This window comes from Tachysurus fulvidraco, chromosome 12 (assembly GCF_022655615.1).
Source record: "Tachysurus fulvidraco isolate hzauxx_2018 chromosome 12, HZAU_PFXX_2.0, whole genome shotgun sequence".
NCBI classification, from domain to species: Eukaryota; Metazoa; Chordata; class Actinopteri; order Siluriformes; family Bagridae; genus Tachysurus; species Tachysurus fulvidraco.
Window position 1 is genome coordinate 10,742,262 of NC_062529.1, and position 27,531 is coordinate 10,769,792.

At 39.3% G+C, this 27,531-nt stretch overlaps 1 protein-coding gene across 2 annotated transcripts; it reads right to left on the reverse strand.

The window, feature by feature from the left end:
• Positions 1-27,485, reverse strand: rps6ka5 (ribosomal protein S6 kinase, polypeptide 5). Of its 2 annotated transcripts, XM_027172352.2 has the most exons (18): positions 27,350-27,485; positions 26,962-27,121; positions 21,969-22,040; positions 21,659-21,877; positions 21,325-21,440; positions 20,633-20,734; positions 19,329-19,412; positions 19,101-19,204; positions 18,395-18,545; positions 18,108-18,269; positions 16,506-16,631; positions 16,250-16,383; positions 15,023-15,116; positions 14,236-14,406; positions 13,626-13,817; positions 10,370-10,529; positions 10,090-10,253; positions 1-9,235 (listed from the first exon to the last, which is right to left on the reverse strand). In XM_027172352.2, exons 2-18 carry the CDS (start codon positions 27,026-27,028, stop codon positions 8,969-8,971), a joined length of 2,385 nt encoding a protein of 794 aa, XP_027028153.1. In that variant the 5' UTR covers positions 27,029-27,121; positions 27,350-27,485; the 3' UTR covers positions 1-8,968. The 2 variants fall into 2 exon arrangements, with proteins under 2 accessions (XP_027028153.1, XP_027028154.1); XM_027172353.2 differs by lacking the exon at positions 27,350-27,485 and having other exon boundaries at positions 26,962-27,325.
• Positions 27,486-27,531: the final 46 nt, after the last annotated feature.

Genomic DNA, 27,531 nt, shown 5'->3' on the forward strand with positions numbered 1-27,531 from the left:
TGTGTGTGTGTGTGTGTGTGTGTGTGTGTGTGTGTGTGTGTGTGTGTGTGTGTGTGTGTGTGTGTGTGTGTGTGTGTGTGTGTGTGTGACATCAATTAGAAAATTGCAGTAAAAAGCAACAAATAATTTTTTTTTAAATAATCATGAATCTAATCTTAGACATTATAATAACATTCTGATTTTGTAGCATACAATATTAAATTGGTTCCCTTAAAATGAGAAGAACGCCTCACTGCACTTCATCTAAATTCTATTCACTGAGAGACTTTTGACCTCACCCACTAACAATTCTGGATAGATTTTCTGCATTTCTTATATTTAAACCTTAGCTAATAAAACTAGTGCACTCGATTAGTTATGACGTTGTCTTTGGAAATTTTAATTTTGATTTGTTTTTCATTTACTGAAACAAAATTACAGCAACGTAAAAAAAAAAAATTTGTCCTGGTGAAGTCACTGTGCTTTCACTTATGTCAATGTGCTTTCACTTTTCTGCGAATAATGACAAATTTTTTCTATTAAATTCATTACAAAGAACTCTGCATGCTCATTTCAATTCAGTCAGTGCTTTATCTCTTTTCGAGAGTCTTTTTTCCATCTTATCCAGCACCTTTATTGTTATTTTTTCACTTTCCCCTCTCCAACCTTCTGTAATGTACAACATTAATTATATTTAGTTGTGTTTTTTTGTCCAGTCGTCCTTTATGGAAGTTCACCAGGTGGAGTCATTTTATACGATAACTGTGTGATCTATTTAAGTATAAACGTAATCCATAGAAAATTATTTTAAAACCTGATTTTTTTTCTCAGAGGCTTAGACAAAAGACCTTTAAATGTTTAACACATTTGTTCTCACGACTATATATATTTATATGTGTTTTATTCCCCTACAATATTTACAAGTGTTCATTTTGGCACAAGAACTCATGCAATCACTCTGGGAGCCACTCACAGCCTATAAGGCAGCCCAAGTGAATGAGTGCTAAATTAAGAGCTCTCTAAATTTGCTATTGTTACTGTTGTTTCTGCTGATAAGTTACCTTCAGCAAAACCTGATTGTTTTTTTTAAACTCTAGCTGTGAATTTAAAGGTAAACATTAATAAACAGAGTGCAGGCCTTGTCTTATGTTCAGTCCTGTTACGTGTCCTTCTTTCATAATATACTTTTCCTTCTTTCCCTTTCTCTAAATTGTAAGACAAATTACTCTTCTCAAGGATCGAGTGTGAGCAAGACCCAAAGAATAATAAGCCAACCTAATTATTGCCAATCTTGGTTTCCTCTCTCTCTCTCTCTCTCTCTCTCTCTCTCTCTCTCTCTCTCTCTCTCTCTCTCTCTCTCTCTCTCTCTCTCTCTCTCTCTCTCTCTCTTCTAGACTGGGTGACACTGTGTTAAGCATGGGATGGCAGCTGTCTCTTGGCCATTAGCATTTCAAATGAGCTCAGTAAGCCTCAACCCAGCTATCAGGGGCCAGAGCTTGTTCTGATGATGACTCTGGTCCACTCATTCAAGTGAACCACAAAGCAATGAATAGAAATGCATAGCTATATTCCCAGGCAGTGTAATTTATTAATATATAGCCTTGTATACGTTGTAGGGTTGTCTTTTCCCTTGTATACGTTGTAGGGTTGTCTTTTCTAACAGAACATCCCAGCTCAGGATGCTCAGCTATCTTTTTGTTGTTCTTCAAGTAAGCACCGTACTTCTATGTTGGCTATGATGTCTGTGGACATTTAATGCCTTGTGTGCAATTCTACAGCATGGAACAGTTAGATGTAGTATCTCATGGATGAGATGTCTCAGCTGCAATACTTATCAACTCTTCAGGAAGGCCATCTGCTCCCAAAGCGAAAAATGAACAGACCGCCGAAGCCAGGGCAAAGAGATCCACAGGTGATTGTTCGCCAAACCCTCTCTAAGCACTATTGTCATGGTAACCAGTACTTCAGATCGACAGAGGGCAAGCATGCACACACACATGCACACACACACACACGCACATGCACACACACACATGCACACACAAACACAACCCACTGGCTTACTATCCTTGTCAGGACCTTTCATTGACATAAATATTAACGCAGATCATTAACGCTATGCATACACCTAAACCTCAACCTACTCTTAACCTCAGTACACAGAAAGTACCTCATTTGGTGTATAAAAATAAATAATCTGAATAAAAGAAGTAGTTTTTTTTCATGGGGAACAGTCATGTGTTTTAGAGTCAAAACTGTCTGATGTTAACATCCCTGAGGACAAGCAACACGATTCAGACATGATTCTCATATATGATTTTTGTGAGGTTTTTTGTTTGTTTGTTTGTTTATAATCAATCTACTTAATCCATTTCGGTATTAAGTACATAAAGAATGACAGTTTAAATATAAGCTACACCAAAGACATCAGGGAATCTGATTTATTGCAGCACTATTCCCTTCCACACACCCAGTATAATCAAAGAGACTTATGAGATGAGGTGCAGTGAAAAGCATATAAATGTTGCCCTGAACATAATGAGGAGATACATACAGTAAGAAGAGTCATGGACAAACAAACTTCTCAAACAAGGCAGTAATCAAATGTTTAATAGCGTATTTAGAAAACACTGGTTCCAAAGGTAAAATTATTCTCTTATTATTCCTCTATTCTCATATTAGAAAAAAAATTGAGAAAGATGAAAAAAGGAGGAATTTTTCAGCCATCTTGATGACTGTTATGTCGTTTTCAATACTGTAACGTATTCCCAGTGCTGCCTCACTCTGTGTGTGTGTGTGTGTGTGTGTGTGTGCATGTGTGTGCAGTAGAGCAGGCTTTGTGCTGTCCCACAAAGAACAGGAAACAAGTGGGTGGAGGAGACTATTTTGAGGTCAGTTCCTACGATCCAGCTCTTCATCGGCTGCATGATGGATCGGAAGGCAGAGAAACAGATTCCTGAATCATATTTTTTTTATCTGCTATAATGCATCCGAACAAGAATTGTCAAAAATATTGTAAGGAGGATGAAGCTCGGTTCAGTCCATTTTTTTCGATGAAATAATTGCTTTGTTTATTTATTGACTTTACTGACTTTTTCACACACATCAGTCCAAATCAAGTCATGAAAGGGCTGATAATTAATTGATGCTAAGAATGAGATGGGGAGAGCAGAAGAACCGCTAACCCATGCAGTAATATGATTCAGGACTGATTTACAGATTGGAGTGTACGGAACCTGATTAAAGGGCGATGGTGTTTATCATTCAATCATGATATTTGTGATTTTGGTGTGCAAAATAATTTGTGTGACAAAAGGACTGTGATGATTTATGATCACTCTTGTTGACTTCTGATCCCTCCAGGGTTTACACTGATTTGGTGCGTGTGTTTTTTGCCATGGTACAGATGGGGTGTGGGAAGGAGTCCAAAAATGGTGGGTCTATGGCTGGCAACTAGCTAAAACCTTGTGACACAAAAGCTGTCCCACTACTGCTAATGGGGACACATGTAACAGGATTATGGTGGATGCTGGGGGTGCATCGGTTTGGTGGTGGTAGTGGTGGGGGTGTCAGTGTGGACCACATGGGAAGCTTCAACACTTACACACTCCCTCCCCTCCCTTGTCTGCCCTGCTTTTGCCCTAGCCTGAGAACATCCCACTCAATCACATCCCCCTGACACACTCAGCCACATCAAGCCATTCAGTGCCTCCACAGCTCCCAGGACCACGTCGGCCATTCCCACAACCTGCTCCAGAGAAACGCCCTCCGCTGCAACCCGGGTCACCCTCACAGCTTTGAGAGCATCCATTCTTTGGAGCGTTTGTGGCTTTCCTTTGCATTTGGAGTTGAGTCCAGCCTCGCTCATTTGGACACAAATTACAAGCAGGAAATGTCTTTTTCTGGCATTTATGATGATGCAGGCTGAGAAAATGAGGAGGTATACAGTAGAGCTGGAGGCAGCTCAGACAATGTCTGGTCCTCCCCTCTGTGTGTGTCTCTCTCTCTTCTCAGCCAAATTCCTCCACTTTGCCCAAGACACCCAGTCAATTAATAAGACATCGTCTCCTCCCCTTTGCAGCCCCTGCACAAGAGGCCACCCAGGAGCCAGCGGCCCTCACTAAAGCAGCTCCTATGGTGGGCTGCTGGAATGCTGAGCGCTTTGGGAACATGCACTAAGAGAGAAAAGAATAGAAAAAGCCCCATCATCGTACGATGGGGCAGTCGGTCAAATCTGGGGCACAATAGGAAATGTGGCCGAGTGCAAAATTCCACAGTTTCCCGCCTTATCCCTGACCATGTTTGCTATGTAGTCTCTGCATCCAACAGAGTACTTTCTAAAACTAAGCAAATAAACTGTATATATTTAAAATGATTTATGTTCTTTCTAGGTCCATTTTTTTTTTGCTTTACTGAATATCTTAGAGATGGTACAATGACTGAAAATCATCACAGTTACTACATTTACACATGATCAAGGTGGGAAGATTAAAAGCTCGAGAAAATTCTTTATCCCACTTTTCCAACTGATTCATTCAGCCAGTTCATGTTTTGAGTGCTTCTCATAAATAAGTGCAGTATCCAAAGAGTGTAGAACAAAACATGTTAACCTCTGCAAAACACAGAATTATTTTCCAGGAGTAACAGATTGTTAGTTTAAGGCAAAGATTAAGAACAAATTACACAGGTTGTTAAAAGGCTGTTTAAAGTGAATATAGAATGAAGGAATAAGCAGAGTAAACCCTTGTAAATGTAGAGATATTTTATTTCAATTGATATTTTATATTCACAACATTCATTAGAAACTTTAACAAGAGCCCTTAAGTACTCTTTTTCAAACATAGACATATAGCTTAAACCACACTAGCGATAAGACTAGAGAACTAACAAGAGTGCATTCTCGCTTTGGAGAACTGGAGTTGATTCAACTCAGAATCTTGAACAGTCATGCAAAACAATCAGATTTGTAACCCTAGTTTCCTAAAACACAAAATATTGAATTCATATCTAATCCTTAATTGTTAAAGTTCATTTTATGACCTAATATTCAGAAAACATTTTTTTATAGAGGAAACTATCGGACACCTAAAGGAATATGGCTTGGCTTTTCAAAATATATACACCATATAAGTCCATAAATATAATAAAAATTTTGCTTGTTTCTTTTGAAATCAATCATCTAACAATCCAACAACCCAATTTAATAAGTTAAGAGAATAATATTATTAATATATATCCAGCCCAGCTAGATAACTATAATTCATTTTTTTTATTAATATTACATTAATCCAATTCAATGTTCCAGTACAGAGATTCTCTTTTTTTTGTTCTGTGCAGAATGATGGAACCACTGATGCTGCTCTGTAAGCAATGTGAGCAGATAGGACAAGTAGGTCTAAGTTGAAATATCTCAAAAGATGCTTTAGACTGAAATGTATGTAGATACTGCCCCTCGGTGGCAGTCCTTGATTGCACAATTGGATGTTAAACAACATCAGTTACCTATGAATGAATGTTCTCTCTTTTCCAATATCTTATTGATGCTTTTTTCTAATATTAAATATGGTCTAGCATTGAAAAATATATAACAAAAAGAAATGTCTTACGGCTGCACAAATTAGATATGACTGGCCAAGAATGCATCTGGTCTGTCTGTCTGTCTGTCTATCTATCTATAGGGAGACATAGATAGATATAGTTATAGATATAAAATGTTTAGTAGACTGTGAGGATGTATGAAGTACCCCTTTGGTTTTGAACCTGAATGGACGTCACAGTGATCTAAACAATATGAAAGTTTTGTGCCAGTTGATATGCTGAGACATCATCTCCCAGCCAGCATGCTGGACAATTCTACTAACTAACTCATTTTGCTGATGGTAAACAATGGTTTTGAGTTACAAAGAAATTTAATGCTACAGTTTAAAGCTTTGGCAATGAAACAAACCAAATCATTGGATTAAAGACATAGCATGAAAGTCTATGAATATTTTTAGTCACCTGTATAAAGCAACAGCATTTTCCAATTCTAGAGAGTTGAACTCCAGGAGTCAGAGACTGCCTGCCATCCATAACACAGTGTGCTGGTGTTGGTAATGTTGCTAATGTTAATGTTGAAAGCTCCTCCTTGTCATTTTATTTTTCACATGTCAAATTTCTTGCTTATAAAATGATGCTCAACTGGAAAAAATAAAGATACTGCAAGATCTCCCAGGTTCAGAGTGAAACGTCCCGTTAAGGACAATGAGAGTTAAAGTACCTGCTCCCTATAGCCAGTTCTGAAAATGACCACTCGTACAAAACGACCACTTCTTTGTAAACCTCAACAACATTCTTCCACCTAACACAACAATACATAACAAGCTGCCGATTATTAAATATCAGAAACACAAAGCGGGTGGTTTTTAGCCACCTTCCTTACAAAATCAGCTTTCATAGCCTACGTTGTGCGAGATAGCGTTCATGAGGGATATGTCGAAGCTCAAATCCTCATGGAGAACTGCTCCACCTCCACGAGCAGATGAAAGAGTGAGCCGACAGACTGACCGCTGGAAGCAGAGAGAAATATGTACTCACACTGGACCCTCTGCTACAATGGCAGGAAAAAAGGGCCGCACAATTAACCAGCTCCTGAGAGCATTAAAGTAGGCCAACAATAACTTGTGATGAAGGAGTGCTCAGATCAAAGGAATAGGCTCTTTTCAAGAGCATGCTGTTACGATATGTGTTCTCTCTACCTCAGAAAATGGTAAAAGATACTCTCTAGAATATACATAAAACCCTCACACAGCCAGGCAGACCAGAGAGCTCTTTAGAACTCAGAGAATCTGCTGCTGACGCAAAATACAAGTGCTTTAGAGATCAATGAAACGATAGAACAGAGTGCTGACCTATCTGCCAAAATCAGAAGCATAGGTCTTGCCTCGGAGTCTGAATAGCTCTGCCGCATATTCATCAAAGCCAAATTCTCAGCCTCTTCCGAATGCTGTAAAGCGCTGACCCCGTTTTCCCTCTGTGTGTTCCCATGCACCTGTCTAACTGCCCTTGGACTAGGACTCAGAGCCGGGCTGCTTAATCTCTCAGAGGAAAAACAGCACCAATGTAAATCAACTAATAAGGCCTTCACCCCAATCCACTCCCCACCTCCCCGCACCCCTGAGTGGAGTTCAATGTAGGACACACACACTCTCTTTCCTGTTCTATTAATATACCAATACAAAAAAAGAGCAGAGCAGGAATGAGGAAGCTGCAGGGGTTTGGCACAAGGTGGAGATGGAAAAAGCCACGTGCAGGCCTTTGATACTGGAAAGTGAGCTGAGCTCAGGATGCTCTTATTGCTCATCTGTTGCTCTGTCACGTGGGCAGAAGCAGGAGCACCAGTGTATCTGCATGCATGTTTGTATGTGTGTGTGTGTGTTTACCGTTCACTCTGTACAAGCCCTCAGAGTTTCAGCTTGTGAATGTCACCACTTCAATGTAAAGGTAAAGAGGTAAAGGATATGTGAGCTCCTACTGAAGCTCCTACACAGCCTAGCTGGCCTTAAAGAGGTCTTATGAGGCATGATGTTCTTTTTTTTTGCTCACTTGTTTATAATGCATAATGGTCCCTATCAGACAAGGGCAATACACACAAGTCATGCTAAAGAAATAAATGCGTAGGCTATTTTTGCATAGCAGGTCAACTGCAACGTTGAGTCTAGTGCCTTATCGGATGAAAGCCTTTGTAGTGCTTCCAATAATAGAGCAGAGAATGCTATTATATCAAGGATTTAACAAGGACAGTACTTTTAAGCTCATGGCATGCAGATGTGCCTTCAACAATGAACCCTATTACAATAGCAGACGCCGTACTCGGTCAATTTACCACTGAGCGTCTAGCACAGAAAGTACAGAAAACGTTTAACTATCCATACAAAGACAAAATATTATGAGACAACTAACTGCACCTAACCTTGACACCTCCACTCTCTGCTGCTACCTTTTGTTCTGCTTACTACATAGAAACCTACTCTGCTAACCAGATAATTTATGTAGTTATTAGGACATGAACAACATATTTAGACATACAGCACCACCTTTGTGTTCTTTAGTTAAATATGTGGAGCATCTAACTTTTTATATAAATGAAAAATAAATCCTGGCTATCAGTTAAACACTCTCAGAATAAAATCTATCACTAAAATACAACTCTCTCAGAATAAATCCATCACTATATTGACCGCTTTTTCCTAGAACTGTGTCTTAGGATTTCTTAATATATATATTTGACTTTTACGTTCACATATAAAATAGACCATTTTTACTCCCAATATAACCCATTTTCTGCATAAAATAATAAACATAGAACACTCTTGAGTGTATTCAGACAAATCTCATATAACAAACAAATCTCTGCTACTTCACCATGAGTCTCAGTTCAGAAGAAGCCTGCAGACGAACTCAATTTACGAGGCCATCCGCCAAAGAGAACCCACTTGACCATAGGGCAAGACGAATAATTTATCATATAAACAAAAACATTATATAAACATATATAAACTTCTTCTAATAAAGAATATTATATCCATTTTTTCCATTTTGGTTTGGCCTGACGCAGTGAGAGCACACAGTTACTGAAGCGTTCGATCCAGTTAGCGCAGGATGTCATGTGACACTCAGCTTGTTTGTGTATGTGACACACAGCAGATGCAGATGCCTGGACACTTGGATCAGGAGTGCGGTAAAGTCTGGTGCAGTCCAGAAATCATTGGATGATAAAGGGATCAGGCATTTTTCCTCAAACACCCCCGTATTTTTCTACCCTGTTCCACACATCTATTGCTAGTGAAGGGCACGGGCAATTTCGGCTCCGTTGCTCCTGCTTGCATGCTCTGCGTCTGTGCTAAAGGGAGACCCGACTAATGTAGAGGAACAGAGAGAGAAAGAGAGAGAGAGAGAGAGAGAGAGAGAGAGAGAGAGAGAGAGAGAGAGAGAGAGAGGACGAAACAGCTCACTCTGAGAAGCTGAAAGCAGGCTGTGGCTCACTCTGGGAGTGCTCATCGTCACCAGTGCCCAGTGTGAGGGGCGTGATGACAGACAACTGAAGAGGAGTCTTCTCCTGAGACTGGGAGGAAGACGAGGACGAGTGTGTGCTCTCACTGGAGCTGCTGCGTGTCTCAGTGCTTGTGCTGGTCTTTTTCATTTTCCTGCGCTTGGCTAGAGGAGCCTTATCCACCGTCTGCAGTCGAAAACCCTCCCGCTTACACTTGTTGAAGGCCTACGAGACAACATACAGTGTACAGTGTACATTTTATACAAACATGGGGAAAACTAGTACACTAAACATACTACAAACTAAACATCTAATCTCATAAAAGATGTTTTTTCGACTGTTACAGAAACAGGAATTTGTTTTGTTGCTTATTTTCTATTGCAATAATGTGTGGATTGTTGACATTGTGCTACCATTTTGTTTAGTTTCATGCCTGCAAGTCGGTGCATCCACTCAAAGCCATGTGCTGTCATACTGTACTTGCTGTCGTACTTGTTTAGTGCAATTCAATTTCATATAGTATTACACACTTTTAAAACACTTTAAATCGACATACGGTTCACTAAGTACAATCGTCCATGACAACAAATTATAAGGTAAATAGTGATCAGATAATAAAAAGGAAGTCGGTGGTGATGAATGCTATGCATATTCATGGCCGACACTTAAACCGATAGATGAATTAAAAACTCATTTGTATAAATCGAAATTTATTTAAAACATTATTGCCTTCCGGTGACTTTCTCTACTTAAGAAAGCGGCTGTGTGCTATATCTGTGAATGTGCACGAATATTAAATAAAACTTTGTTCAAATGGCCGCAAAGTTTTCGCCACGAACCTTGTGATTACACCGTCGGTACTAAGCATAATTACAGGGTTGCTTGAAACGGCCTTGACTGCGTCAGCCAGACAATAATGAGATGTGAAATAGAATAGCACTGGGAATTATTTGCTTAAAAGTAAAGATAATTTTTTCAAAAAATAATCAAACTTCATTGCTGGACATCTAAACTTTCAGCTTCTCTATGCTTTGTTCTCCCTAATCATAACCCTCCTTCCCTCCATCTGTTTCACTCACATTGAAGGTGGCTTTAACGCAGGTGTTTACGGAGGCGGCAGACAGGCCCAGAATGTCAGGAGTCATGAGGGGGTTGGATGAGAGCTGACTGTCATCCTGCAGCCATGTGTTATAGCGTAGCTCACACATCTTTATTCTCTTGTTTGGGTCTACTGTCAGGAGCTCTGTTCAGATGCCACAAAAGCACAAACACACATGCACATACCATTTACTTATTAGAAACATACATCATCTTTATTCATCGCTGTTAGTGTGCTCTTCAGCAGAGCTTCAGTCTCACCCTGAATGAGATCCTTGGCCTGCTGGGACACGTTTCTCCAAGCCTCACCCTGGAAAGAGAAATCTCCATGTTTGATCTTCTTCATAATCTCCTCTGCACTCGTGTGTGTTAGGTTCTTCTCCTGACACTGAAAGGGCACCTGGCCAGAGAGCATGGTGTACTGCAACACAATGCAACACGGAGCAAGGGAATCAGAAAAGTCTACCGTTCCAACACCGTTACAGATCTAGATTTGGATCTAAATGAAAAAGCTAACTTTTGAGATGCTAATACATCAGAGGGAAATAATCAGAATGCAGAAACAGAGTTCAAGGAAAATGAATATGATTCAGATAAAAAAAGTGTTGTAACCTTTTACAAGCCAGCATTATTGAATGTACAATGCAGAGGAAAACAGTCAGAGGTGTCAAGTTGGAAGTATTAGGCAATTTGTACACATCATATACTATATTTAGGCACACAAAAAAACAGATGATACACGATACGTATTGAGGGACGAAAACCAGCTGCCAATCAGAAGAAAGAGTATTAGTGGGAGAGAGTGAATGACTCAGTAAAATGTTTACATTTCAGCTACCAGCAGACGCCCTTATCCAGAGAGACTTACATTTTCATCTCATTTCACATAACTGCGGGTTAAGAGTCTTGCTCAGGTGGACGTGGGAATCAAACTCACAACCGTCCGATTGGTAGCCCAGCACCTTAACCACTAGGCTACCAAATCCCTCGTTTATATATCCCCTGATTACATGTGTTTTGTTTTCTGAGCCGTATCTTAAACAGCTAGTTACAGTCAGCGGCCTAACTGTAACTACCATATGCAGAGCAACCCTTACTTCTCCGAGCAGATTGTGGGATGTCGGGACAGATTTTGTTGTCCTCACTATTTAGGCCTACTACATGGAGTGCCATATGTTGTTTGGAATACAGCCTCGGTGAGCATGCATTACTTGGCATTTGTAGCCATGAGATTCATCCACACGATGGAGAATGCAATACAAAATGTTCTTCCAAGATCGTATATACAGCAGCTTTTAAAAAAGGTTTCGGTTCCTATTTATTTTAGCCTTCTTTTGTCATGCTTTTGCTCAAAGAGAACAAGTCTCAGATACACAACTGTGTGTGCACTTTATCTCTCTCGAACACTCAGCGCTGCAGGGCCTCTTACAGCCTGTCTGAGAGCATGTCATCAAGTGCTACCCACTGCACAACTCTGCTCACCCCGTCAGGTGGTTAGAGGAAGGGCTAACAATCACACAAACATGCACACAGAGAAACGAGAGAGAGAGAGAGAGAGAGAGAGAGAGAGAGAGAGAGAGAGAGAGAGAGAGAGAGAGAGAGAGAGAGAGAGAGAGAGAGAATGGGAGGGAGAGGAGGAGAGGAGAGCGAAAAGAGGCAGAGAGTAACGAAGCATGTGATGAGAGGAGTAGAGAGAGAGAGAAAGAGAGAAAGAGAGAGGGAGAGAGGGAGAGAGAGACTGAGAGAGAGGGGGGAAACGAGAGAGAGAGGGGGGGAGATAAAGCAAGAGATTACAAGAGAGAGAGAAAGAGAGAAAGAGAGAGAGAGAGAGTGAGAGAGAGTGGGAGAGAGACTGAGAGAGAGTGAAAGAGAGAGAGAGTGAAAGAGAGAGAGAGAGAATGAGAGAGAGAGAGGGAGACTGAGAGAGAGAGAGCGATTACGAGAGAGAAAGAGAGAGAGAAAGCAAGAGAGATTACGACAAAGAGAAAGAGAGAAAGAGAGAAAGTGAGAGAGACTGAGAGAGAGAGGGAGAGATTACAAGAGAGAGAGAAGTCTCCATCTCACTTCTAGCAGCCTCTCTAAACTATGCTTGTTGAAAGGCAGTTGAGTTAGCCTAATATCTCAATGCATGGATTCCCATCAAATCTGAGGCCATTTTCAGTATCTGTTTTCTCCAAGCGGAAAATCCTACCTTCTGCTTTTTCATGCCTTTGGGTTCTGCTTTTCTGATGATAACATGAAGTATTTTACATAGAGCTAATACCAAAAGTCCACCAACCATCAGTCACTACAATATGACACACACGTTTAAAGTTATTTACACAAAATGACGTGTAAACTAAAATACAGCCAGATCAAAGATTGTGAATAAAAACCAAACCTCAAAAACAGACAGACAGCAGTGAACCAGGAAGTATAACAAACCAGAAGTTTTTCTACAAATTTGTGCAGAAAATATGAGATGACGGAAGGAAACATTGGCCAACCGATACTTCCTTCTTAGACAAACATCTCACTCACTGAAATAACTAATAAATGTTGATGCACGAAGCTGTGTCTGTGAAGCATAACCAATGTATTTGCGGATAAATCACAACCTAAAAAGCTAAAAAAAAAAAAAAGCAACGTTAGCTTGGTGTTCGCTCAGTTCAAATTTCAGAAATTAAATTCAAAAGCTCTATGACTCCAATTAATATCCAGAATATTCTTGGATGTTATTTCAATAGTGAGTCTGATATGCCAATATATTATAAACTATATAAGCAGCTGGCTAAATAGTTGTAAGATTCTGGCCTAAACTTATATTTTTTTACGTGGTTTAAAGGCCAATAATGATTATAATTATTAAATGTGTTTTTATATGCTTTTACACCACAGACGAATTGAATGCTCAAATCTTTAAATGCATTTTTTTTATATCACAACACAGGTATCTGATTCTTGGCTCATGTTAATGTACAACAATATAGAATACAGTATATATTAATACTAACCCTTCGTGTATGCCAGACTCTGCAATAATCTAACAGACTAATAATGAAGAGATGTAAAAATGTGGTGCTATTCTTTAGTAATAGTTGATGGGGTGAACCTTTTTGTTAGGAGAGATTTATTTGAGCTTTATGGAAGGAGCGTCGGTCGTAAGCGCTCTCGGATACGCTTTCTGTTTCTTTTTTTTTCATTAGTCCCGTACAACAGCACTGTCTGTCGTGTTATTTCTTACAAAATGCCTGTATGAATGTATAGGTTTTAATCAGAATGACAGTGTCTGAATGTTTCTTTCTGTACTGTATGTGCTCATCATGGCACCGAAATATTCATAAAAAATGAACAATTAATCTTTTAAAACTTCATAAACAAATCGATAAGTAAGTTAAATCAATAAGCAAGTTTGTTTTTGAGGCATAATCATTTATGTTTTTACATTTCTGGACAAAGGTCTTTTTGGAAACAAAAATTGGATACAAATCTCAAATGCAGTGCTATTTCCATTGCAAACCCAGTGGCATGCTCTTACCAGTATGACCCCCAGACTCCAGAGGTCACATGACTCATCATAACCGTCGTATTTGAGGATCTCAGGGGCGGCGTACTGTAGGGTGAAGCAGGGCGTCTTCAGAAGCTGGTTGTCGGGAGGCTTGAGCCGAGCAAAGCCAAAGTCGATTATTTTTATTTCGGACTTCTCACTTTCGTCAGTAAATATCAGATTCTGAGAAGAAATAACAAACATTAAAATGCAGTACCACTTTCTTTAACAATGCTCATAAAGGAGAGTTTTTCTGTGCACAATAAATTGATTTGAACATGAAGATGACAGTGTTATGTTTAAACTAGTCTAACTACACGGGATATAGTGGAGAGCAACGGGCTCTGCTTTGTATACCTCACCCTTTTGATACACACCCTGCTTTCAGCAGTTCCACAGAAGCATTTAGCAAAAGCTTTAAGATACAATGGGCCAATAAAGTCTGAAAGAGAGCCTAATGCTAGTAGATCTATACTCTCTTCTAAAGCAAGCCCATTATGTTGGAAGTTGTCAAACACGTTCTCTCAATCCCAAAAGACGTGCCTAGGGCAACTGGTGAAGCTTTGTGTTAAGTGGCATGACAGTAAAAGGTCAGCTGTACCTCCGGTTTAAGGTCTCGATGTACCACACCTACGTCGTGCATGTGGCTCACAGCAGACACCAGCCTCCGCATGATGCGGCTTGCTTCTGTCTCACTGAAGTGCTGCTTCCTCCGGATCCGCTCCAGGAGCTCTCCACCACGCAGCAGCTCTAGAACCAGATACGTATGCAGCTGCACACAGATGCGAGAGTTTGAGAGGAGATGAAAAGCAGCAGGCAAATGTTCTTTTAGTCCAGGCAAAAAAGGCACACAGGCAGGGTAGATCAGCACCAGAGATTGTTTTTCATCTCGAGAACCGCGATGGATAAACACAAAAGGAATAAGTCTTACACAGATAAACATGAGCTAGTCATTACAAATTAAAGTATGTATACACCAGAACCAGTTTTTTTTGTTTTTATAAAAAAAAAAAAACAATAGAGCAAGCCGCTTAAATAGGTATACTTAATACTCTTCAAGATTATTCAGCCTCAAAACCCTCAAACTCAAAAAATTATATAAACCATTAATAAGTAAAAATAGTAGGTATAAAGAATGTAAAACATTTTAAAAAGTCAGAAGAAATAGAAATAAGAAATTAACATAGCCAGGAGGTTTTGCATTGAATGTAGGGCAATGGGAATTCAAATACATTTGCTGTGCTCCACTTCCCCTGATTGAATAAGGCTGAAGCATGCCTAGAGCAGCTCCATTTCAGCCTCACACACACACACACACACACACACACACACACACACACACACACACACACACACACACACACACACACACACACACAATAGCCTACCTGATCATGGTAAATCTCATGAAGCTTGACGATGTTGGGGTGTCCATCACACAGCTTGAGAGCAGCTATCTCTTTCTGTGTCTGTGCCTCCATTCTTTGCAAAGAGAGAAAAGACACATTCAGCACAAATGCTTATTTATTACTTTTTTATTACTAATACATATGGTTGGGACATATGGTGTCTCTCTTTGACTTTGATAAATCCTACGATACTTAAAAACTAAGCAAAATATATACTGTAAACTCAAAATCCATTCTTATTCAATAAAATAAATAATTAAGTAGTTATTATTACATAATTCATGATACATCGCTGAACCATATTTAATCCACAATTCTGTTAAAATCTCAAACCTGATTGGTCTGAATGTGTGCTTTCATTTGCTCTAACAGCATGACTCTGACACAAGTGCAGCTGCGACGCACAGCCTTATATTTACGTGCTCGATCTTGTGTGCTATCGTTTCTATAGTAACAGCTATCGACTGTGGTGCTTGTTTTTTTCTTTGTAACATGACCAGCTGCGTTTTTTTAATGTCTTACAATAACAGAAAGAATGAGAATATTTATAACCATCATTATGTAATGCAAGAAGTATAGTAAGTTTTGTATAGTAAGAAATGCTATGTAAATTGTAATGAATAAAAAAATTCGAGATATGCTCTGAGAATTGTGGTGGTAACTACGTATCACATTCAGATCCCTAGTTCAGTAGTCAGGACACTACATCAGGAAGTAGCGTCAGGAGCTGACTTAATTACAAAATTCTTCCAGTGCACTGGAATGTTCGCTTCAGGAAAAAACAAACCCCCACAATGCCCCACAAATACCAGGGAGTGTTAAAGTGATCCTTCTCAGCTTGAAAAGAAATAATAGAGGAATCTTTTTGACATATTTGGCTTGTTATGATTGTTGTAGCTCTGATTACTTAGCAAATTTGAACTTTATTTAGTCTAATCACTTTTAAGTGTTTTAATGATTATAATAAATCCACCAGCTAGCACACGATCATGCTTGCAATATCATCAGAGAAATGTGTGTGATTACACTTACAAATTTATGACATATAAAGCTCAAATATTTCGATAGAAAATGTATCATCGATGCCCCAGTGTATAGTGAGCCAGGTTCTTTACAAGTGCAGGAATCTAGGGAGCTAGAGAGCTGATTGGGACACAACCTATGATCTATTACACTGTGAATGTCATAAACTCTGTCTGTAAATACCTTTTACTGACAATCTTTACTGCATATTTCTGCCCACTCTTCTTGTGTGTGCACTGCCTGCAGATAGAGAAGCTTCCCTCTCCTAGTGCTGTCTCCTTCAGGTCCATCTCGTAGTTCATATAGAAACGCGAATCCTGTATGATTCACGATTCAGAATATAATAGACCTATTCACACATGGCACATGATATTTCCAAACTCTTAATATTTCATAGCCCATAATACGACACCAACAAAAAGAGCCGGTGCTCTATTACCTTCATCATGGCACTGCGAGCAACTGCAGCAGGTCCAGGCCTCTCCACTTCACCACACATCTGAACTGGATCATCCATCACCACATTCCTCTTGAACAGGATCGAGGGAGCTATGAAGGAGTATCCCTGCACGGGCAGCACACATTTACACACACACAAAGCCAAGAGTGAGCAAACATCTCAAATAAGACTGAGGCATCTATAGCATTCCAAGAAGCATTTCTAGAACCATAATTACCATGTCTGCAAATACCTAGAGGCCATTAAAGTTTTTCTACGAGTGTTTAACTTGTCAACAACCGTATACACACTATTATTACAGCACGGAAACATACAAACAAACAGAGAAACAACTTTGTGATACAAGGGACAACATACGGCAAAACCGACCCTTTTTTCTTTTTTTAAAGTTACCTGTCAGGACTGTAAGATATCACAGTCAATCCAGATGCCAAATAACTACAGTACAAGCTTTGAAAAACATGTCCCTGGGAAAAAAACAGTCCTCTTGCTTTTCTCTTCCCCAGTGTTGAGTAGCTTGAGTTAGAAAGTCACATTTGTTGTCCATCTGCGGTAAGTGCATCATGTATGGTGTTTAGCCTGCATAAAAGACTCAGCAGTCAGCAGTGGCCCCCTCAGAAACTGAGCATGCAGCTGTGGGTGCGACATTGGGTGGAGGAGTGGATGGATGGACGGAAGGATGGAGGGATGAATAGACGAAATGCTCTTAATTGCCAAGCCGAGCTGGTTGATTGCTCTGCTTTTGAAATCGCATCACGGCCCTCTAATGCAACTTAATTTGGTTTTGTGAAGGGTTTGAGAGGCAGGGTGGGGGTTGTGGGGTGGGGGGGAAAGCAGGCTGAGGGCTGGGACGAGACACACAAGTTTAAAGTTATCGCTGCAGACGCAATCGTAGCAACGCCAGCAAATTACGAAGGACCAGAATTCCACAGTACATGAAAGAGGAGCGTTTTTTTTAAAAAAAAAAGCCAAGCTGAAGTTAGTAATCAAAGGTTGAAGGAGTAATTGAGGCAGGCATGGTTATTCTAGCAGACGCCAACCTTTCATCGCATGACAGTGTCGTTAATGGAGCTATTGATCCTGCAGAGTGGAGCATCCAGAAGGCAATCATAGATACGATTTCATTCAATGGCGCCGACATCAGCTGGCATCATGTTATAGGCAACATTATGGTTCAAGTCGCATCAAAAATAGTCATTCACATCTGATACTTAAATCCATCTCCACATCAGCATAATTACATGTCTCTAAACAGCCCTTCTGCTCGTTTCAATACCAACACAGTCAGCCAGGCTTACATTATTTACACAATCATTACAGAATGTCAAATATCACTCTTTACTTTCACCCAAAGGCAAGTAGAGGGTCAACTTCACCATGGCAGAAACTAACCTTATGTCCTTTCTTGTTGAGAAAAAAAAAATCAGTTCAGGTTTGTGTCTATAAATGTGTTTAGTATTCTGAATTGAAACCTAATTATGAATATAAACATAAAGCACAGAAAGCATATATTTACTTTCAACTGTAGAAACTATACATTTCTGTGTTCCGGACAAGTTTCTGAGTCTTTCTGACCCTCACCTGGAAAATGCGGTCACAGTTCTGAGGCAGTGCAGCAGGGGAGTAAGTAGGATCCATCTCCGTGAATTCTTCCGCAAAGTTACTCACGTCTAGTTCGTCCCGGATGACCGGCTTGAAGGGTGCTGGGACCTTCTTAGCAGCCAGATCCTCCCAGTTCATTTTCTGAATGAGAAACAGTATTTCTGTTCAGTTACCGTGTACTTGTACCTCGGAGAGAGCTGTGATGATGCATTACCTTGAGTCAAGAATTTCTAAATTGATATTTCTAGTAGAACTGTTTGTCCTGCCTGGTAAAATGGGTGGCTCTTTACATTCTGTGCCCCGGAGGGCCCAGAACCTAGCCTTTTCTTTGGATCCTTAATGAGGAGTCGTTGAATGATGTCTTTGGCCAGGGGCCCCATGTCCTTGGGGTATGGAGGATCCTTCTTCAGAATTCTCCTGTGATGTTAGATGGAAAGGGGAAAAAAACAGATGAAAGGAGATATACTCTCTTTTAGTTATGAGTGTTACAAAGTTTAGAAATGTTTGTACTCTCAGGTTAAGCTCTACACTATATATCTGGGATTATAGAGTAGAGCTTTTTTTCTCTTTATTCACTGTATCGTCGGTTGAGATATCTCATACAATAAACACTCAAACAATAAGAAACAAATTCTGCAGAATATCAGAGCCAAAGGATCCTAAACCATGTGTGAAAAGTTACACTATAAGTCCTCATCAAACTGTTACAGAAATCCTATCTATATACAAAGCTGTAGCGTGTACACACAAAAAAAAACTTCCCCTACAAATTTAGTTAGAGCGTAAGGAAATGATCAAACCACATTATCAAACTCAGGCTTCCTATTTATCTACATATCAAGAGACAAACTCTCTATTAGTCACAGAACTAAGGATGCATCGATGCTCTGATTAGCTCTAAGCATTTATATGTAATAGAACAGCAGTGACGTTAATGACCTATATAAAAAGTATAATGTAACGTGTATTTACTTAGCTATATCTGAGTGGGAGTTCTCATCACCATCTACGGTGAAAGGAGAGCCACCAGTCAGAAGCTCGTACATCAGCACCCCCAGACTCCACCAGTCCACTGCCTGCAATGAAGATGTATGTATTTATTACACAAGCGTAACTAAGTCATACACTGTTACTATTACCAGACAAGCAGAAATGCATTAATGGATGAAATAAAGTAAGGAGAAGCTCAATGAACATTACCTTGTCATGTCCTGATTCTCCACCTTCTACAATCTCAGGGGCCATGTATTCAATTGTGCCACACACAGAGTAAGCCCTCTCTACCTACAAGGCACGTGGAGCAGGAATAAGAAATGGAAAGAGTTTTATTATGAATTTGCCTTTCAGTTAATCTACAGTGCAGCTGGCACAAAAATCTACAGTCCTCATAAAATCAAAATGTACATTTTAAATGAACGTGTCAGTCTTAACGTTATCTAAAAGCTAGTGTGCTTCAAAACAATGAAAGAAATCACATTTTGAAGATACGTGCAATCAAAATGTACAGTCTCTCTCTCTACCACCAATAAGGACCTTTTGATGACATCATTCTGCACTTCAGCTTCTCATTAGATTTTCTGTCCAATCAAATGCTCTTTAGAATCTGAAGTGTCCCGCCTCCAACGTTATAAATAAAATCCCCCTGCTGAAGTTGCTGTTGTTGAGCGAGAGAAATCTGATTAACAACATGGGTCGTCTTTGGCTGTACGAATGCATGTGTTTTAGTCAGTTTTCCGACTGTAATTTAATTTTGATCGTTTTCATTTTAATAATATAATATATAATAATAAATGTAATTGAAATCCTTTTTATGATCGTTTGAATTGTAATTTTACGCAGATTTCCAACTGTATTCCAAATGCATCGTTATTGCTCGGGCTTGTGTCCATGATACTAACTGTCAAGTATGGCTTAGCCCTGTGAAGTAAGCTCAACGCTATTGGCTATTTTAAGAGGAGGAGGAGCCAACTGTCATATCCAGCCTTGGCTTCCTGTTTCAGTCGAAATTCTATCAACTAACCATGTGTGTTCAAGGCACTTCACAGGACTTTAATATGTATATACTTAAAAAAGATAAATCACACTGAAGCCAAGGGCCGTATATTGTATGTGTGCGTCACCTATAGGTCAACTAAAGGTCAGATTTGACAAGAGCAAAGCATCCATAGAGCCTGCATTTACAAAGCTGGGTGGTCTCTGGAAAGTAATGATTTATTAGCAGAGAAAAATGCTGTCCTCTTGTAAGTCTCTGTTAAGACATCTGGCTCATACTTGACTGTTTTAGCACACAGAATGGAGGATTTCCTGTGCTTTATATGCTGCTATCAACATAAATCTAACATTTTAATATCTAATGCTCACACTCTTGGGAATACTTAAATCAGACTCACCGATGTTTTCTTCTGCCCTGGAGCCGAACTATCTGGAACTGTTTTCAACCCACAATCTACAGCCAAGTCTGCTTCGTGACTAGACTGAAATGTCTACTATATTATTGGCCTCACCTCATCAAATTCTTTGCTAAGTCCAAAGTCTGTCAGGACGATGTGACCGATTGAGTCCAGAAGAATATTCTCCAGTTTTAAGTCTCTGTAGACGATCCCCAGCTTAAAAAAACAACAAAACAAAAAAAAAAAACAGACATGCTGACTTTTGTGAACAGAAAGACACAGCTGAAAATAATTAGCAAGTTTTATTTTGTTTTGATCTCATGAGATCCTGCTTTCATAAATGAGAGCTAAGCTTTTTAATGTTCACTTGGGTGACGAGCTGTCAGTACGTGTGTTGTGATACTGAGGATGTTGTTTTGTAGGCTCGGGCCTGAAAGTGTCCTGGGCCATATTTTTTTCTCCATCAGAAATTGCAGCTGCCGGGGAATCAACATGGAGTGAAAATAGCCTTTTCCGCTTTCTGTAAACAATGCCTTTGAGAACATTTGGGCTATATTTGTGTCCATTTAATTGGCTGCCCTGGATTCTCTGAAACAGCAGAAAATGGAGCAGATGTGATGTGTAATGACTGGGGAAAGAAGACGGTCCGAAGTGAAGTGAAACCCTTACAAGATATCTTTACAAGATTCCCATTTAAAGACGACATCTAACAAAACTCTTTTGTTGCATTTTGACATCGATCTGAGTGAAAACTTGATTGATCCAAATGAATCATATCCAAAACATCAACATGCCGTGTTCCTTACCTGATGCAGGTGTTCCAGTGCCAGGACGATCTCTCCGCTGTACAAAGCTACCTCTTGTTCTTTGAAATGGACCCTTTGCACCAAGTGTGTGAAGAGCTCTCCCCCATTCACATAGTCTGCAATCAGAGCCAGGTATCAATCTTGACTAAGTTAGCTCTGCTGTAAACTCCTGAGAAATGATCTCTCTAGCACGGTTCACAACATCATTGGAAATAAATATAGGCTAAACAAATAAGACAAAATATACTTTAGTTCTCAGACATCTGCATTTGCTGACTCTTATGAAGTATGCACGGAGAACGAGTACAGATTGGGTAAAAGAAAAGATGCATACCTAAAATGAGGTGAAGCTTGGTGTCGGTCTGGAAGGCATAGTGCAGGGTAACGAGAAACGGTGACTGTCTGATATGCTCCAGGACCTGCCTCTCTGTACGTGTGTGCTCTGCTGTCTTCGCCTTCTGTACGATGGTGGCTTTTTTCAGCACCTTCATGGCGTACAGCTTGCCCGAGTCATGTCCGCTCACTTTGCGCACCAAGAACACTTTTCCATACGCTGTTCATAAAGAGAGAGGTCTGAGAGGACTGAAGTGGACGACAGAAAAAAACAGAAGCGTAGAAGTAGAAGCAGGTTAGCTAGGACTCACCTCCTGTACCTAGAACCTTCAGAAGCTCAAAATTCTCAATGCCTACACGCTCCACGTGACCCGTCAGGTTTGCTAGAGGGAGGAACAAACAAAAGCTTGATTCGACATGATCTTACAATTTGATAACACTGAGCTTTCATCTGGCGATGTTTGTACAAGCTCAGCAATACACAGAGCAGGATAAAAGAGCAAAATAATGAGCTCAGATACTTGTAGAAAATAAAAGATGAATTCTGAGATTAAATAGTAACGAATGATACTGTTATAGGAAAATAATCCATGGTGAGGTGGTGTGATGCAGTCCACCCTGAAGCTGATCCTTTGACTAGAACAACATGTCCGGACACGTTTACTCCTCTTACACCAGTGCACACATACAGAACAGACTTAAAATATACACAATAGCGTATAAAATGTTCGCAATAGCGAGAGCTCTTTGACTTTTAAAACGCGTCTTAAGACTTATCTTTTTATACAGGCTTTCTTATAACATGTTTTATTAAGACTTAAATGCACTTTATATGTATATGCTGTTTGTTTATGTGTTTTGTTTTATGCAGTGACCTGTATATTGCTTGTAAGGTGACCTTGGGTGTTCTGAAAGGCGCCATGAAATAAAATGCATTATTATTCTTTATTATTATTAATTATTTATTATTATACTGAAGGATTTTAACCCAGTTTCACGTTAAGTACATTGAACAGTGGCTGAAGTGAATTTAGTGGATAATTTCCCTATAACAGCACCTTCCAAACTGTGTTCACATACAGTCTCAAATCGTTATACTCTGAAGTGGGCATTAGGTGTTCCTACTACTTGTTGCCATAGTGATAAAAATCAGAAGCGTGTGGTGCAACTAGCATTGCAAATTTTCTTGTGGCTTAAATGAAACGTTCTGGAGGGAGATTTAGGGTTTATTTTTAACATTCAGCATATAGATATCTGCATCTTATCATACAAGATAATAGACGCAGTGTGTGCTCTTTGACACTGATCACATCCTCTCTTCTCTCTCACACACCTGCTGGTAGTCGCTGCACCGAGTCGCTCCATATTTGCATAAGTTCAACTTTATCTTTGTCTCGTTATGACACGCCCGCGTCTGGTTGCGAGCGGTTGCTGCCGCTCGTGTTGTCAATTAAAATGAACGCTCTCCAGTTTGTCTAATTATACCACCGCAATTTGCTAACAGTTACATTACAATACAGTGGGATTGAAAGTTACGCTTAATAGTGCTGACGTTATTGTAGATATAAACAGCCCTTTTCTTATCAGCCTGTTTTTTTTTACTCTATTTTACAGTTAATCAGAGAAATAAATGCAGCCTATATACTCAAGAGTGAAAAAGTCCAGAAGAATCTCCCGTGATGGAAAACTTACTGAATTTTACAAAACTCTGACACCTTTATTAAATATAAAAAAGGTCTTGTCACAGAAAGCTTCATGATTTCACTAGTAAAACACTAGTTTTAAATTTGTTTTCACCATTAGCATGTGATTGTCATTTATCCTCCATGTAATAGAAGTAACCAGGGGCATTACTATAGGAACAATAAAGCATTAGAACAAGTCTGTTGATATAAACATTTGAATGACAGCTGACAAAACTTTCAAAGCCATTCTGTTATAGAAAATGAATCAACCCCTTTGTACCAAACAGATCTCAGCAGTGTTGTATAAACAGACAAAACACACAAAAAGCATCTATGTCACACAGGCAAAAATCAGTGATGTATCTCATTAGCATGTAACAATAAAGTTTATTTCTAAAAAAAAAAAAATGACTGATGTGTTAATGTCATGATGTCGCTGATCTGGAGAAGAAATTGAGAAGTATCAGTAGAATTGCTGTGGAATAAGTGAGGCTGCTGTACTGTTGTACTGCACCTTGCACGTTACATTCAGTGTAAACATTCAGTGCACATTTCACTGTTAGCAGGAGCATTGTTTAGACCATTGTTTCTGTGTTACAGCATTTGTGAAGAGCAGGTCTGCAAACTAGTCTGCTATCTAAAGCAAACAGTGAGGTTACATATTGCTTTAGGTGGTTGTGATGAGCCCAATGAGGTAAACACATTCCTGCTGTCTCACACATGCACACACACACACACACACACACACACACACACACACACACACACATGTGCGCGCACGCACGCACGCACGCACGAACACACATGCACACACACATACACACTCACGCACGCACACACATGCAAACAGGCCACACACAGAGCTAGAATTCTGCATACTGTTTTAACCACATAAGCTACTTATTGCCTCATGGCTTTCACTCTGTGCATTAGTGAATTTTCTCTAATAATGCTCAGGGTCACTGAGTTAACAACAGGAAAGCAGGATGTACCTTTAACAACACACTAAATAGTCCTGGATTTTTTTTTTATCTGTAAGCATGACAGGAATATCTCTATATTTTTTTTAAAACAAGCAACATAATAAATGAGAGTGGATCGTTATATGAAAATAATTGAAGGCAGGGGGAGATGTGATGTGGTTAGCACTCAAAAGTTATATAACAGTCATATTGTTCATTTTTCTTACACAACATTTCATATTTAAAAAGAGATTTTCTTGCATCAATTTAAAATTATCATCATCATCTGAGAAGTTCGGATAAGCGGTAGAAAATGAATGAATGAATGAATGAATGAATGAATTTAAAATTATGTTTCATTTCATGTAACTTATATTTCTGGATATCTAGCCAGATATTTCTGGATATCAAGCCACAAACAGCCTTTCACTCACCAGTTTTACTTTTTCAGATGCATGGTTAAATGTTCTGTTTATTTTTGCTCTGCTAGCAGAAATAGATCTACAAAACACTTTATAACACGTTAGCTATCTTTCTCATGTTCATTTGTACGTTTCTGTTAAAGGTGTTACTAGTAAAACTGGCGTCCATTCTTCCTTTCTTATCTTCAACTTTGGAGCTTTCATATTTAAAATCAAACATTATAAAACAGTTATTGCTTCGCATGTCTGCTGATGATGTTACTAACACTACTGTAGTAACTGTTTTAAACTAGAAAGTGTCACTTTGGCCAGCACAGATGAAAGTAGTGATACACACAGTGAAGCATCCAGTGCACTCATAGATTTACATCTACACCATTTGGCAGATGCATTTATTCAGAGCAACTTACATTTTATATCATTTTATACAACTGAGCAATTGAGGGTCAGAGGCCTTGTTCAAGGGCCTAGAAGTGGCAGCTTTGTGGAAATAGGATTTGACAATCGAGCTGATTTTAGTACAACAACAAAATAGCAAGAGTCATATTGCTTAATTAATGAATAAATTAATTAATACTACAGGTCAGAAAAACGATTAATAGTGAGCAGCTTACATTTACTTTTGGTATTGCTCTGTCACAGACAAGCAAAATAAACTGACTGACATAGTGAAGTGAACTGAATTAAATTTAGGAAATACAGACAAGAGGAATGATAGAAAGAGTAACATGTAGCCGCACTGTGGTGATCCGAAATATCATTACTTTTGAAGGCCGTTTGTCTAATCACAGTTTTCTGGATCAAATCTAAACAGTGTATAAACCAAACAAACAACACACAATGAAACAAGTTCGGAAACAGGCAGCAAAATTGTCACCTCAAAAACTTATCTCTGTTTAAAACTAGTGCTATAAAAACAAATACCTTCAAAGATAAATTCAGCACATTTGCGGTCAAATTGCCCGAAAGGCACCAAGTTCGCAATGAAAAACAAAGTGCACAACCTTCACAAAGTATTGCTTTCAAAATCAAGTATTAGATGACACCTCCAGAAGCAAGCTGTTCAGAAAAGTACAAAAGTAGCCACAAGAGCAAGCTGGAAAATGCCGCACCCAAACTTCTGAGAAGTTAGAACTAGAAATAGAGTTGAAAACCAAGAGACATATTAGCACATTTAAGGTTTTTTGCTTGTTTTGTTTTGTATTCTTTTTTTTATAGACTCCTGATAGATGCTGTAAAACATAACAGAGGCTCATTTAGGCTTTGTCACCGTGGAACCTGGTTAAGGATCGGTTTTGTGACGACATGCATCCAAATCGACATGGAAATGATTTGTTTTTCTTGAGTTTGAATGCTTCTGAAAACCTGTCTGAATTGCAGATGTAAATACCAGAACAAATCCCTGAGTATAAAGTAGATTAAAATGTTCAGGATGGAGACATGTCCCACATCCCTCAGCAAACTCTCCAAGCTTGTTAAACATTACAGTCAGAAGCTCAGTGCTTTCAATTAAGATGTCAATAACTTACAATCTATAAGTATGAATACATTTCATTACAAATATATATATATATATATATATATATATATATATATATATATATATATATATATATATATATATATATGTACTAGTTAAGAAAACGTTGTTTAGGTATAAATATAATTTGAGAATATATACACTACACTATATACACAGCACCCCTGTAGGTTTTTTATGACTTATTTTAATGAAGAATCACAATCATTTTTAACAGCGTTTTGACAGCAATAGTTGGAATAAAGGAGAATTTCAGTCTTCAGTTATTTTAATCGTTTGTTCTTTATGACTGAACTGAGAGGTTGACATGGTGACCTACATTAGCTATATTAGCTACAGAGGACCAGTTAGCTTAGCTACCTACAGCTGCTCGTTTCCTCACAGCTCAGCGTACATACGGCTATATAACACCACAAACTGTCACATCTACAGCGGGTTTACTTTATTCACACTTCTTTCATAGGCCCGAATATATCGATAGACACAAAATTATCATTGAACATGAACGTAAACTAAAAAAAAAAAAAGCCGGATTGTAGCGTGAGTGTGTATTACAACGTTATTAACAGCATGCATGCGCGTGCACTTGTGACAGGTCAGATGGCGGTTAAGCCGTTAGCTCACAATGTTGCTAAAACTAACTAGCACGGAAAAGTGAGAACATAAACATCAGACGTCTCACAAACACGACTTACCGTTTTTCAGCTCGTGTTTAACAGTAACCACGTCACCTCCGGATAAACCTTCCTCCGAAGACGGCATATTTTTTTTTTTCAGAGTGCCAGGTTGTTGCCTGCTAGTGTCAAAGCTGCTAAAATCGGTCCCCGAGTTCACACTAATCCGGTTTAAACCACGCTAAAATAATACGGACACAAAGCAGAAACGTCATGTATTACATACTTACAGGGCAACTACAAGTGCAGCGTTACTACTGCAGTAGAATAGCTGGTCATGTCAATAATAACACAGTCTACAGCAGGCATATAGACCAAACCCCCTTCCCCTCTACGTTAAAGAAACGCCCATTCAAAAGGATAAGCGAAATCCTCCTAAATAACACCTTCCTGATCTCAAGCAGCTCACTTTAAGCCGCTGTGATCAGCTACAACCTCGATCGATTACATCCAACATCTCCAGTGTTCCCTGAGAGCCGGATCTCTGAGCTCATTTCCCTTAAGAAACCCCCAGTTACCCCTACGCCTGCGGTGATGACTGTAGCCTGTACTTCTGGGTTTAGAGTTCAGTTTGTCTCATGCACAATACTA